Source organism: Lepisosteus oculatus, chromosome 24 (genome assembly GCF_040954835.1).
Source record: "Lepisosteus oculatus isolate fLepOcu1 chromosome 24, fLepOcu1.hap2, whole genome shotgun sequence".
NCBI lineage: Eukaryota > Metazoa > Chordata > Actinopteri > Semionotiformes > Lepisosteidae > Lepisosteus > Lepisosteus oculatus.
This window is the reverse complement of record NC_090719.1, coordinates 4,199,056-4,214,826: the sequence shown is the minus strand read 5'-3', so window position 1 is coordinate 4,214,826 and position 15,771 is coordinate 4,199,056. Positions and strand designations below refer to the sequence as shown.

The following is a 15,771-nucleotide window of genomic DNA, read 5'->3' as shown; positions in this document are numbered from 1 at the left end:
TGTTATTCTCATTAATAATGCAGGATGCTCTCGATTGCCAGCTTCGGATTAATTCTCACAACAACCACGTTTCCAACGGCTCTGCTGCTGGTAATGGACACCAAATTAAGCAGCAAGACAAAATCGTGATGGGAAGTCATCTCCTGAAAAAGATTGCTTTCAAGTAAGACAGATTTTGGGTATTTTCAATTTAAAAAAATAAATTGAGATGTCTTTAAGGGGAAAATGTACATTCATTACTGTTTTTACGCTGCAGACAGAGAGGGGAGAGTGAGAGAAAAGTGATAGCCATGCTCACTGCTGGTGTCTTTAAGCCATGTATCTTTACAAAATTGTTTTTTGTGCCTGGAATTGGAGATAATTATTACTAGACTTGCTTGGCTGACTATAACTTTCTTAACCAACTCCCATCTGTAACGTCAAGTGATTCTTGCAATTAAACCATTTCAGAAAGTCCATCACTCCAGCAGGGGGGCTCGGCTCACCTGGTCTCAGCATTAACGAACTGGATGTGAAAACGGATCCCCTCAGGGCTGGAGAGGGCCGAAAGAGAGAGTTGACTCACCCTGCCAGCAATGGAGAGATGCTACTGAACGGAAGCTGAAAAAAGGAAGAAGAAAAAAACCAACAACATTGCTTGTGACATCTCACAGCAAGCATTTATAATACTGCTTTTTATACTCGTTAGTTTTTTTTTTTAATTGGGTCATCAAAGATTCCTGTGGACCTTTTGATACTATTAAAGGAACCCTTTCGTTTGCATTTTTTTTAACTTTGTCAAATTGACATGTTCATTTTCCAACATCTTAGGAATTTGGACATAACTTAATGCTTAAAAGCAGCATTATAATAGCCTGGTGCAAGAAGCAAAAGCCATTTATAATACAGAATGGCTTTTTATTTTTTTTTTCATTTCAGACAACTCAGTTTTTAAACTAGCAGGACCCTGCAACAATGCATCTAGTGGAACACTGTTTCTTTTCTCTGTCCATTTCTGACTTTTCATTCGTATGGTAATGTAGTCCTTTCTGTACAGTCTCTGGTGTTTTAAGTGACAGTTGCACATTTCATGAATGTTCCCTTGGTTTCACTGCTAATGGTGAGAAATTCACATTTTAATTTATGATTCCAAATCACCACTGTTCTGCAGTATGCTTCTAAAGCAGTAGGACTGGTGGAAAAAAATGCACTTTTATATGTACTTCACAAGGCAGAGAGCACAGTTTTGTGGAGATTTACAGCGCTGTAAAATTCACAATATTTACAGGAGGAAAAACACATACTTCTGCCATTATATATATGCTGTGTTACTTCACAAATATAATGTAAAATACACTGCAGGTTTCTGATCTCAGTAGTACACCCTTTTAACTTGGTAATGTTGCCTTGATAGTAAGAAAATGTTTGAATTACAGGCATACCATGATCCAATTAAGAAAATATTTAAATTACTGCTTAGCATAGTGACAAATATATTAAAATTCCTTAATCACTTTTTTGGAGTAACCTTGTTCGTGCTACATTATTTAAGCATACAGCAGGTAGCAGCGCTAAACAGAAATGAAATCTGGCAGCTAGTGGCAGAATTTGATTTGTATGACTAGTTACTGTATTTACAGCAAGTGAAATATTTGCAGGGATGCAGATTGCATGAAAAACTATGTAAAAGAAAGATTAGAATGATAAATAAAAAGCTGTTTTTATCTTGCAGCTGACATTGCAGTATAGGTTTTTATTTATTTCACATTTTTAATCTTAAAATGTCGACATTTGTAAAATGTCATTGCTTGGGAATCTAAAAGGATGAAAAAAGACAAATGCTACACATGAAACCACTAATGCCACAAATAGTTATCTGAAACTTGAAAATCTGTGGGTGTTGTATTTTGTCAGGACACAGACTACTCACTGTTAAGCTACTAGCATGCCTCAATCACCTTTGATACCACTGATAAATTACACATGGAAGCAAATTAGCTGGGATATGCAACCCTGTGTCCAGGGACAGTCCTTTTTGCTGGACTTGAGTGCCCTGCATCAAACGCCAGAGAGAAATGAGTTGGAATCGATGAAATAATATGATTTAGTATGGCAAAATACAGTAAATGAAGTGCAGTGAAAAGGGGAATCCAGTATATATCCATTTAAATGAGTACATGTCGGATATCAAAGAATTACACTGGGATGCACAACTTCACTAGCAGCATCAGTTCAAATGTCTGCCGATTTCCAGTTCAAGAGGCTTATTAGGGTGCCGAATGTTATGCGGTTTAGCCATTCCCTTGAAAACGAGAAATTTTACATTTTGAAGATTAGCGCAGGTTTATCTTTCCTAAATTTCTGTTGAACAAAATCCCACTGAAAAAAATATTGTTTTTTAAAATTGGGCGATATTTGAGAGCGTTGCTCATGAAACCACTAGATGATGTCTGGCAGTGCAGGGTGTGAAATTGACCTGTAAAGGGTGTTTTTTTTTATCAGTCCCAGATCCGGGAAATACATTCACAGGCATTGCACACATAATTGACTTTTTTTCATCCTTATAGATCAGAATAGCATCACTATCACAAGTCTTCATTCGAGTCATTTGTATTTTAATTTGTTCTTTTGATTTTACAAATTTTACAGGTTTTAAAACATTTTATGCTAACTTCTGTGAAGTTGTATGTTATATTTTGTACTGGGATTTTTTGTTTTTCATTTTCTGATAATTTAAAATGTCACCCATTCATCTGTCATCAGTTTTTTGTGTTTGTTTTTTTTGCAAGGGTTGTCCTGCTAGTTAAAAGATAATGACATGAAAAACAAGATCATGATTATGGTCATTGAAGTTGGTGAATTCTACACAGACCACAAAAAAAGTTGTTGTACTAAGGTTTTGTGCACTTAATTCTTGAATAGGTATTTTCTCCTGAGGGCACTAGTATTCATCGTGAAGAGAAATGGAATTGCGCATTGCTGCATTCAGCAGTAAAACAGGCAACTTTCCTATTCATAATAGGATTTTATATTATAGGTTTATAACGAAATGAACAACTGTGATGTCTGGGCATCAACTTGATAAATCTTAAAAGTTTTATGCGTTTTCGATTTTTTTTTTCTGAATAGCAGGCGTAAAGTGACTGTATGTTTGTTTTTTCGCAAACGTTTAGCAGGATTTTAAGCCCGTTAAATTGTTTTTCTTCAGTGTCTTCCATCAATCAGTGCTTTATTCTGGTGTTCAGGCCTGTGTGGTAGTGCTAGAAATTGCCTAGTTGTTGGCGAGAGATGCCACACTCTAAATCTATTTTTTTACCAGCCTTTCTGCATAGCTATAAATGTTAAAAATGTTATGCTGTTGTTGGCCTTACCGTTGCATTCAATTGTACTATTAATATTTCTTACACAAGCAGTACTGTTGTTCTTCTGTACATATGTTCGTATGGTAGGGACTGAATAGCTTTCACCTTTTTTCCTGTAAGATTTAGTTTGGAGGAATACTGTAATTAGCATGCATTTGTGTACCAGTGAGTGAATGTACAAGTAAAACAGAGACTACTGTCTGTGGAACAACGTTGCGGTGAGAAAAAGAATGAAAGATTTTTATATCAAAGTTTATACGGTGGGTGTGTGTAGGCAGTGCAGTTCGGACAAATAAGAGTGTGCGTGTGTTTTTTTTCTGCAGCTGAATGGCGTGATTAAGTAGTCACAGAAGCTTTGAGATTTGTCAAGTTGAATACCCAGGCACTTGAATTGTAGGCTTTCTGTTGTTTGGTTTCTTAATAACAGAAGGGGTGAGGGGTAGAAATGCTGTCTCTACAGCCCTCAGGGAAGAACCATCCTCTTTGTGTTGCAAAACTACTGATGGCATCTTCAGCACCTACTGAGGGTGAACGCATATTACATGAATTAATCTTGTGTATGTATCTTTTTACTTTGTAATTAGTGCAGGGAGGGTTGTTTTTTTTTTGTTACTTCTTTTTTTTAAAAAAAAAAATGTCGTCGTGCTGTTCTGGAGAGGGATTTGGGATCAGTTGCTTCTACATCGAGTTCTGTCGAAAGAGAGGGACGCCTTGGATCGGTGATGCTAGCGCCCGGATCGTTGCCTCGCCCAGACTTACCGCGCGTTACCTGGCTGGGGGTTGTGTGGTTTTTGTTTTAGTAAGGATCGTGCATCGGAGCTAGCAACTCCTTCGTTAACTGCCTGGGGTAGCCGACGAGTGAACAGGTATAGGGAATCTCCTCTTTCTTTAATGGAATCAAGTGCAGTACTGCCTGTACAAATTAAATTGCACACATCCCACCAGCCCATCCAGTAAAGGCCTCAATTTATCTCAGGCATGGACATGCATGCGGTTCTTTAGCTGGGCAAATAAGTACATTATACTGTAGTTGTGATACAACACATGTGGCTTTTATTTGTACTGCACATGCCCACTGTATAGCCACCTGAATTATTGTGGTTAGCTTTGCAGCATTTGCTGTCCGCATTTCTACGGTTTTATTGCGTATTATTTTCCCTGGAAACAAAAGAAGTCTTCTTTTTGTATCGTTTGAATTTTAAAAATTTGCTTAGCTGGAAAACGTCAAGGGTGGGGGTGGGGGGGAGGGAGGGGTTGAGAGGCCTGTTTGTCAATTGTACAACCGATTGTGGAGCTGACTTGTGAATATTTTTACGTCTGTATTAGACATTTTCTTTGCAAATCTATTGTTCGATTGAATTGTAAATGAAATAAAAGATGGTACACATCCGTCATGTATAAAGCTGGCACCATCGTAAGATGGATTTAATGCTCATTTTTATGACATAATCAGCTATATTTAAATATAGATATATATAGATATATAATTTAAAATAAAATCTTTAAATGAATGGGGGAAGATATCTATAGGAATAATTTCTATTCCATTTGTTTATTTTGAACTACAGAATTGTAATGGTTTCCCTTTTGTTTGGGGGATCTGAGAGGCCAGGCTCTCCGGCCTGCATTGGTGTGTGTTTTTTTTTTAAGAGATGTGGAATAGCAAAGAATCAATTCTTTGTGTTTAATGTTTGCTGTCGCACTGAAGTGTTGAACTGTTAGCTTGGCCTATTCACCAGTGTAGAACAACCTGGATGTGGGGATTTTAACGATGACTGATGGGAGTTTGCAGTACCTGAAATGTATTTGCATGCTTAAAATAAAACTTGTCCACTGAACGTTTGACTTGGAGTGTTTTCCTTAACCTTTGAGCCCAGGATTGAGGGTGAAACAATGCTAGATGCTGGAGCTCATTACAGATGAGGGCGTTATTTAGCATTGCATGAACTAAGCACAGCTTGCCACAAAGCTGCCCTTTTCATTGCTGTTACTGTTAAACATGCTGACTAAAATTAAACCATCTTTCTTTCAAGATGGGGATAAGCTATGTGTGCTTATTAAGTAAAGTGGTGCTTTTGCCATTGCAGTAGTTAGGAGGATACCTTTGAGTTCAGTTGGCAAAAAGCCTGAATTAACCAGTTTGCAAAAGCCCGTTTTTTCTTCACTTTTTAACCTGGGTGGCAAAAATGACTTTAAAGTCTGACTTCTATAAGCTTTTGTATGAGATGTTGCCATCTGGTGGTGATATTTGGCATTTTTTGTTGCTGTTTGACGTTACATATTTAATAACTGGGAAGCATGTGCTGTAACATCTCACTTGCTTTGAATGTATAGTGTTATAAATAATCTCCTGTGCAGATATTCTATCCAGAGGTTTAGAATTATCGAAGTTTAGGCATACGTGTTGGGTTATTGCAATCCAAGCTATCGTTCTTTCTGTAGAAATACAGGCACTGAATTAATCTCCATTTACTCATCTGATAATAACGTTCCAAAACTTTTGCATTCTAATGGAAACCATTTTTTTCAAGAGCAGTTAAAAAAAAAAAGAGCTCAGTCACTGTTCGTTATTAACCCTCTCTGCAATGAGACGTTAGGAGTGCTTGTTGGCTGTAATGAACAAGCCTCTGTGAAAAATTCTCATCTGTGGCTGTAGCAGGTGTTTGTCAATAACCTACATCCAGGTGTGTGAGTGCAGTGATAGAATGATTGGCTGGAATAAGTCCTATTATTCAGAAACTTTCCTAACTTCTTCAGATACATAGCCATCAGCCATGTCACCCTGCAACTCAAAACTGGCAGCCCCACTGGAGCTCAGCAGGTGTGAGCCGGGTCAGTACCTGGATAGATGACCTCCTGGGAAAGCTAAGGTTGTTGGTGGAAGAGGTGTTAGAGGGGCCAGCAGGGGGCGCTCAACCTGCAGTCTCTGTGAGTCTTTATGCCCCAGTACAGTGACGGGGACACTATGCTGTAAAAAAGTGCTGTCCTTCAGATGAAATCGGTCCTGACTCTCTGTGGTCATTAAAAATCCCAGGGTGTTTCTCGAAAAGAGGGGGTTACCCCAGCATCTTGGCAAAAATTTCCCATTGACCTTTACCAATCATGGCCTCCTAATAATCCCCATCTCTGTTCTCTTCCCCACTGAGAGCTGGTGTGTGGGGAGTGGACTGGTGCACTCTGGCTGCCGTCGCATCATCCAGGTGGGGCTGCACACTGGTGGTGGTGGAGGGGATCCCCATTACCTGTAAAGCGCTTTGAGTGGAGTGTCCAGAAAAGTGCTATATAAGTATAAGGAATTATTATTATTAACCAGGGAAGTTCAAAACCTAAGGTTTGTCACTCGTTTAATACCAGTCATAAGAAATGAAAATAAATAAGACGATAATCACTTTGGTGTATTGCCAAGAGGAGTTTATCAGGAATTGATTTCAAACCATCTCATTCCCCATCGTGATTTGTATCACCTGACAGCCTGGAAAGCTCCTGGCCATGCTTTGACTTTCTTTTTTGAAACAGGTTCCTGTATGATTTACGGAAGAAAAGTCAAATTCATAAAAATACCATGTAGGAGATGGGCAGATTTGCAAACCCCAAATTTGCAGTGATCTGAAGTCAGAACGGGGATATTTACAGACTTCACCTTTGCCCGAAGTAGACTTCCTGTACATACTCTTAACCTCTTCAAATACTGGAACATTTGCATTTATGACAAGATTCTCAGCATAAAGTCCACTTCTCTCCCGGATTTCACTGATAATGACTGCAGAATTTGTGTACCAAACTAAAGTGCCTGCGCGGAGTGTCTGTATTTACTCCTGCGCCGTCGGCTAAGAAACCACTTCAAGGCAGATTTAAGATTGTGAGTCTAATAAGGACACAAATACAAGTGACAAAAAACTCAAAAACCTCTTCCAAGGATGTTTACCCTTCCGTATATAATGTGAATTATCTCAGTGCAGATCAAAGCAGAATTCTAGGCATTAGAAAAGTCAGTTTATGTAAAAATTAAATTAATTTATACTGTAGGTAATGTGGTAGTGAAAACCATGCACATTCATGAATTAATTTGGGCTAGAAACCTACACAAGAACTTTTAATGGGCAAACACATTTTAATACACCTACTTTAAGGGGGTATAACTGTGATCATTTGTCAGTAAGGTTAAGGTATTTATTGTTTGTTTTTGATCTTATACCATGGGACCAAAAGAACTCTTCATTTTCCAAGTCCTTTGAGCTTCTTATATGATCGAGCCGGTTATGTGGTGGATGGAATTTTGCCTTCGATTTCGTGATATTTTGCATTGCCGGAAAAACGCATTGAGCTAGAGTCAGTCTACATCCTTCACAAACAGCTAACTGTTCACACTAGTCTTTGATAACACCCATGTTTTAATCACTCTAAAATGATTAAAGAAAGGCAACATCTACCCACCTCTCCCAGTTCAGGGTCTTAGTGGAGTCTGTCCCAGCCAGCACTGGGTGCAAGGTAGGGTTATTTGCAACTTGTATGGTCACTTGCTTTGTTAAGCGCCTTGGGGCTACCTTGTTGTGAAAGGCACTATATAAAAATAAATTGAATTGAATTAAATGGGGTACAACTGGGACAGGACGCCAGTCTGTTGCAGGGCAGAGAGAGACACAAGAACAAATACAAACACACACACACTCACACCAGGGCCACTTTTTACAGGAGCCAATTAACCTACCAGTGTGTCTTTGGACTGAGGGAAAAAACTCATGTGAACACAGGGAGAGCATACAAACTGATCACTGAACTGCCGCCAGAAAAGAGACAATGTTGTATATATTATTGACTGTTTTTTTTAATGGCACCATAAGAGATGGACAATCAGACACTGTGCGATTAACTTGGCCTTGTGTCTTGACAATCAGACACTGTGTGATTCATTTATAGTCCAGACTTAACGGCATTACAGTTCTTTGATTGAATGGACAAACACACCATAAAGGTTCCTTGGTTTGCTACGTCTGGGCTGCTAAGAGGGGAGCTGCCAGATGAGAAACTCACGCAAAGACATGCATTCAGTCATGCTTGTGTTTGTAACTGCCTTACATACACAAATAAAGGCATCTCAGTCACTGGCTTGCTGACTGATTTCAAAATCTCCCCCATCTAGTCTTGAAGAATGCAAAGCATCAGAATGCATGCAAGCAAAGAAGAAATACCAGAACATAAAAAATAAACAGAATTAAGACTTTAAGGGACACGTTAATGACATCTGAGGTGAGACAACTTGTGAGCAGTAAATTAGCAGAGTTTAGATTGAAGCTCGACCATGGCCTTTGCCTCACTTCACCAAGAACACTGGGGTCACTATCTCTCCCTCTGACTTCTACTGGAAGACTGGAGCACAGAACATGTCCCACACGGACCATGCAGAAACGAGGAGAAAAGTGATCTGCTTTTAAAAAAACACAAATAGATAGGTGTTATTTAATCATAGTGCTGCTCTGTGAAGCTCTGGGTATTGTACGTGCACAATCACTACAGTTACCAGGTGATTTCTCACACCAGTTCTTGTAAAATGGAAACTGAGTCTTTCTTTATACTTATTCTTGCTGATCTGGCAGGTTGCTGGAAGAAAAAAACTGTTTCCTGTAAAGAGTTTTGTATTCTTTTGAAAGTTTCAATAAGAAAATGAGAAAAGTATAATTCAATATTACCCCCCAAGTTACACCTTCCAAGTTTTCATCCAAAATACCTCCAGCCAGCACTCAGATAGCTAGGATAGGGGCGCAGTGCAGAGTTTGAGCTCCAAGCATCTGCTGTCTATCTGCTGGCTCATGACTATCTGTGTAAGTGATCTCATTATAGGACATGACCTTGTGGTAAAAATCCAGTGGCTTCCAATACAGTACCACCATGTTTTTACCTGCAGGGAGCGCAGCTAGTCAAATTTGTCAGATGCCAAGATCTGAGTCATCAAAGATCACAGTAAGAAACGTAAAGAATTTACTTGTTTAGAATACAAAGAAAACGACGATGCTCCTGCGTTACCAAAATGTAAAACTACACTGATACGCTCCCAAAACATGTAAAAAGAGCAGAGGTAGGGGGTTGTCCTTAGTGGCTCACCTGCTGAAGTCACTTGCTTGAGCCCGGGTTCGAGTCTGGGTCATGTTTTTACCTCGAGTGTGTGGTGGGCTCAGTTGGCTACAGCTCTATGAGGAAAAAGTCTCTGCTCTTCACACCATCCGCTGTCGCAATTAAGCCCAGTCTCCCCCCTGCAGTACAGACCACTAGGCTTAAGAACAGCTTGTATCCCACTGCAGTACACATCCTCAACAGCTAACTGCAGTGCTTTAATACACATCTGCACTATGCACTGTTTGCATGGTCTGCCAGGTTTTTTTTTCACTGCTACATATTTATTGCTACTGGTTGTTATTATTTATCATGTTTGTAATATACTTTCGACATTGTGTGGTGCTGTCTGCTGTACTGTGTACCTCCCGAGAGGTCGGCACAAATCAGAATTGCAATGTTTAGTACTTCCCCTTTCTCCCCCACGTGTGATCTGGGGGGTTCGTCGCTGCTGGCTGGGGGGAATAATACAAACAGTGGGCGATCAGTAATTTGACAGCTCGACAGAGATGCAGGGCCGCAAAATAAGAAGAAGAAGGGGAGCTCGTACCGAGTACAAATCATAAAAACTCAGGGGTTTTTTAAACCCTAATATTTTCAAGACTTCGGTCGTCTTTTGGTTAAGTGGAGAGATCACTTTATTGGCCAGATACAACTCCTTGCATGAGGAATTGGTCTTTTCGCAGACCCCAGCTTGCTCTCCATGAGACACACAGGCACACAGATGGGGAGAGAGAAGCTGGGGGTCAGAGCGCAGGGTCAGCCATTTATACAGCATCCCTGGAGCAGCTGGGGTAAAGGGCCTTGCTCGGGGGCCCAAAGGAGTAGGATTCCTCTGCCGGCTGCAGGATTTGAACTGGCAACCTTCCAGCCACAGGTGCAGATCCTGAGCCATAGAGCCACTGCTCCCTAAGTGCAGTCATAACCAGCATAACTCCTTCAAAGAGGGTACATATTGGCTTGTGTAATATAATTCAAAATCATAAGTGACTATTTTTCCAAACCGCATAGTCCCAACATTTAAACCCAACCCAGAATATTGCTTTGAATATTGTGCAATGTTATGACTATGTATCTAGCTGTTATGTCATTTGGAAAAATATTTTATGAATGCTCTGTGTGTGTAGCCTCTATCACGGTGTTGTGCCGACAAGATAAAAGTGCACTTAAATAAATCATGACCATGACTTCTAAGAGTCTGCCACTTGACTCTGAACTGGAGCTTGGTAAGATGTGAAAACTCTCAGGGTTCAGTAGATAATCAGTACACACGCCACCCATTAGTGCGTTATTAAAATAACATATTTAGTAAAGAGAAACACATTCCACAGATGCATTCCAGACAATTCTGAGTGGCGTTGAGTTCCCTGTATCTGCTACTCTGCCTAAAGAGCAATCTATCCCATTCTTAATTGCCTCATGGCATGACCAATGTAACAGGACACTGATAATAAAGTTCTGCCAAAGTCTCCTGAAGGTTAACTAAATTTGTACTCTTAGACCATAAATGTGAGTTAAATATTTACCTTGCTTAAGATGGCAAGACAGTGTGAGTACTGATGGACGAAAACTAGCTACTGTAAATGAATTTGTCAAACAGATAACAAACGTATGTCAAAGTTTAAGACTTTATAGGATGTGTAGTATGATTTAGAGTGACAAGGCATTTTAATACAGATAGAGAAAATCGCAGTCTGCTTCAGCTAGCGCTATTACTTTTATTCTTCCATACAGGTCAATGTCTCGGCTTCTGCTCCTGTTGTGAAACTATGGTCTAACAACTCTGTTCGCTACATACATTGCTAAATATTTGCAGCAAAGTTCAGGGGTTGCTTAGAAATGACATGTTTCAATAACAGCACTGAAACAAATAAAAGGTCATCCGCAGAGATTAGGTTAAAGTCTCACGTAGCTTCAATCACGAAGAAAAAATGTTGCAAGGAAGAATTTTTCTGGCCTTAGAAACGCCAGAGACATTCATGTTGCAGGAAGTTGTTATAGTCTATTCTGAAGGGATTTTTATCAAAACTTCTGGTGTCAAAACAGTGGGTATTTTTGAGGAACTGGCGACAGCTGTTAGCTTGGTGCTGCAACGCTTACAAAGCACGAGAGATTTAAAGTAAAATAGTGTTGCAATTAGGACAGTAGTTTGAATTGCACCCTATATTAATTAGTCAAAGGCACAGACAATAGATAACAACATGCATCTTTGTAGTAGAGAATGTTTTACTGAGTTAGGTTGTGGCTGAACCTGAGGCTGCAGGTTACTGCCTTCGCTGCAGGGATACTGTCTTCAGAATTAAGTGTAGACCTCTGCTTGGAAGATGGACGTTTCTAGACGAGTTCCCCTTCTCAATCCAGTATGTTTTCCTGGCAGTTCTGTACAGTTTGTGCAACTCTCAAAGATGAGTGAACTACTCATTAACCAGTTTCAAGGGGAAATGAGCCTTATGACCATCTCCCCTAGTTGAGGGTCAGAATATATGAAGGCTTTTTCAAACAGCAATTGATTAAGACCGAAAAAAACAGCTGATTTGACTTCTAACCCAAATAACCAGGTGCCAAGGCTGTAATGATAACCAGATAATCCTACGGCTACCAAAGACTACAGCTGCCCCACAGTGTTTTCACTAGGAATAACACCCAAGAATAAAGCTCCTTATAGGATTGTGGAGTGAAACTTTGGCTGAGGGCAGAGGTGGAGATGGGGTGGAGGTGGGATTCAAAAGACGTATGCGAGGGAGAGAGGGGATCACATAGTATTTATGTTTTAAGAGAGGAGTTGGGAGTGATCTCCACCAGACTCAGCCGCCAGTAATTAGCACCTGGCTGTTGTCATCCCTCCCGAACTCTCGTTACAAACTCCATTCAAGACCTGAATGGGCCTGTGACTTTGACGTCTCCTGGTGTCTGAAAAGCACTTCACTCCCCTGCTGCTAGGGCCTGATGTTTTGGCGCCGGTACATTTAATATACCTTTCAGCACTTAAAGGCAGTGTCTGAGACAGCAACTCAAATCCAGGCTTCAGCCACGCATGCTACAAGAATCAAGTGCTACAGAACCTCGGGCCCAGAATGCCACAGTTTGTATTGATCATTACAATCATCTGCAGATTTGAAAGAAATGGTCTAAATATTTAGATTTTATTTGGGCAAGTATTATGCTATAGAATTACTGTGAATCTGAAAGGAAGGAGCAGTGTAGCCCCTGCAGCTGACACACTCTGGCTCAGAAGACCCTGCTCTGAGTCTGACAGGGATGCAGGACAAGCCATGGGGTGTCAAAGCTGAAGCTCTTGAACTGTATGGCCTGTTCCCTCAGGTGGCAGCAATGTGCACAGAGCCAGAATGGCAACCAGTCAAAACCAGCTCCTACCTGTCTGAACCCTGGATGTCTTTCCCAACCAGCAGCGCAGAGGAAGTGTACCAGTCAGGGTCTGACTTAGAGGAAGCCGTTTCCAGAGAATGAAGCACAGCTAGCACCAACATCAGACAGGCCATTAAACGGAGGTTATGTACTGAAATTTGGGAGGGATAACAACGACAGGTCAATCTCACAAGGCTGCACCTATTGACCATTATCCGCAGACTAGATACATGAACTGACCTCAAACTCCTCCCTTCCCAAACGTTCCTCACCACGTTTTCCAAGCATTCAATGCTTGGATGTTGTTCTCCCTATTGAACTGTGGCTTAGCATGACTATTCAATAGAAATGACTACATGCCAATGTCCTCATGTAGAAGGCGGAACAATACACCCTATACTGGTTGTATAGGGTCTTGGTTTTTGGAGACTCACACGGTTACTGGAGGTCACTGCTCTCCAGCTGAGCTCTTTACTTAAAAGGGAACTGCAGTCCCAGTTTCTCAGAATGGTTATCAAAGCTCTGCCCCAGAATAAATTAATTGCCGTTACAGAAAGATTTGACAACGTTTTCGAATTAGGCACAAAATCGTGAACTTTGGGAAAATGCTGTCGTTCGCCACGTCATTGCAAACCCCTAGTCCCGCCATGGGCAGAAGTGAGAGTTCCCAGGAACTGCTGCACGATGCGGCCCTTCCTGCTCACTAGTCACTGCAGGGACTCATGTAATGTGACGTACGAGCGAATAAGTACAGGTCGTGCGACTTTTCACTGCAGAAATGTTTCAATACGCTCTGCATGTACGGTTAACAAGTTCCATTTATTCGCAAAACCAATTCAAGATAGAAAGCAATATATTCAGATTAAAATAGATGTATTCACTAGCTTGCTTGTTTGCAATGTCATTGTCACGATCGTAATCCCTCCTCTTAAGGGTGCTCCGGCTCTTTCGTATTTTGGCTGATTACGTGCACCTGCCCCCTGTTCTGCCCCTCCTTATTTAAGCCTGGCGCTCCTGCTATTCCGGGCTCAGCAGTGGGAGATGGACACCCGGAAGCCCGCCTACCTGCGGGTCCAGGAGAGACCTGATGGCACAGGCTCCATCACGGCGTCCTGACCGTCTGAGTCCGGGGCTCGGGGCGCCTGGCCTCGTTACCCTGTTTTTATTCCCCGTTTTGGATCCTGTTCCGGATTTCAACCATGTTTTGTCTCTTCTTGGATGGATCACCCAGTTTTTGATACTTTGGACTGCGCCCCGGATTTCCCCCCCGGGACTCTTTGGACTTGTTTGCCTTGGCCACGCCCCCCCCGTCTGTCAGCCCCTCCTGATCCTCATCGTCTCCTCCCTGTTGTCCTACTCCACTTACTTCCTGATTATACCGTCTGCATAGGGTCCAGAACTACGCTTCATGGGAGCCTGGACAAGCTCCTGTTACAGTCATAGGGCCATTTTACATCACCGGTAGTTCTGTTGCCTTGTTCTGGATCGCAGAATATGCTGTGCTGCAAATGCCTAGAAATGTAATCTATTTTGTGATGTAAACACAAGTTACAGTATACATTTTACATTTATTGTGGTTTAAAATGCACTCATCGATGCCAGTTCTTTCTAACCCCAAAGATTAAAATTCCATAGCAGTTCTCCTTTAACTGAATACTTGATTGACCTAAGAAGTTGCTTGATTGGAACCTTCGCAAAGCTTTTTTTTATGCTCAAAAGTAGGCAAAAACTTGAGTAACATGAAATGCAATAGCTAGAAGACATATGTTCAGGATCTGAAAGCAGTTGGGGAGTTCATGTTAATCCCGTTATTAGCTTAATGAAGGGTTCCATTATGAAAGGGAGAGCTCAGCTGGAACAAGAAGCAGGTGGTGACTGGACCTCCAGGATTAGGGCTGGGATCCCCTGTGACCCACACAGGAAAAGACAAGAACTATTCATCCGTTTACCTGGACAAAGCAGGTAAGATGGGTCGCAGGTGACAGAGTTCCGAGAAGTTGTTTTTTTATGCCAACACGAACAGTCTGTATTTTCTCCTCCTTTTGCAAGTAAAGACAAAGCCTTTCAAAAGAAAAGGTGTCGCATTGAACAGATGCCGATTTTATGTTGAGCTATAAATAAAATGTGAACTAGCCATGAACAAATTCCTGGCTGTTGCCATGTTGGGAAGGGTATGTGAAAAATATTTAATACATGAAACCTGGGGTTAGTTTTTCAGTATGTTATTGTAAAAACATACTAGTAAAATCCCGAAATATGAAACAGAACAGGGAAATATTTAAAGATATTAAAAACTCCCAAAGTTGTTACAGAAGAAGCAAGGTTATTAGACCCATAATCCAGTGGTTACCAAGGTGATTCTTCAAACCAGCATAGCAGAGATGTTTTCAAATAGTCATACCTTTGAATTATGCAAGGTCATATTAATTAATGCGATTATGAGGTTTCTACACATTCAACCAGTTTTGAAACGTGTTTGATGGGTGCGAGCTGATATTACCCAATGCCTCAGGGAGAGTAAAGAACAGTGTTTTAAATAAAAACAGATTAATCTAGCTTTAACACTGATTGATTTTAGTCAAGGCCTGTATAAACTGTGAAAAAAAAACAACAACATCAACAACAACAACGTACGTTGTCAATAATTGTTTAAATACGATCGAAATGCATCCCAGGGCACTTTAAAAAATAATCAATCATAGATCTATATATATATGTGGAATCGTTTACCATATTTCAACAGGAATAGATCTTTCCAGTACACAATGACAGAAGTAATGTGTGTTCAAAAACTCAAACCGTTACTCACGATAGAATGCAAACCTCAACTTTTTTTTTTTTACTTCTCGCTAAGTCTTACGATTGACTTCCTCTGTTACAAATAAGCCCATAGTGGAGGTCACTACGAAAACATCGCGGACAGTAATAACAGACACAGGTCGATATACAAGTAATG

At 40.7% G+C, this 15,771-nt stretch overlaps 1 protein-coding gene across 4 annotated transcripts in view; it reads left to right on the top strand.

The window, feature by feature from the left end:
- The window catches only part of rc3h2 (ring finger and CCCH-type domains 2), a 42,904-nt gene extending 37,725 nt beyond the window's left edge, over positions 1–5,179 (top strand). For 3 of the 4 annotated variants that reach the window (XM_069183516.1, XM_069183517.1, XM_069183518.1), the window contains exons 19-20: positions 24–163; positions 451–5,179. In XM_069183516.1, the coding sequence (XP_069039617.1) occupies positions 24–163; positions 451–604 (294 nt within the window). In that variant the 3' untranslated portion in view covers positions 605–5,179. The remainder of the gene's footprint in view (positions 1–23; positions 164–450) is intronic. The other variant, XM_069183519.1, reaches the window with a different exon arrangement.
- The last annotated feature ends 10,592 nt before the right edge of the window (positions 5,180–15,771 follow it).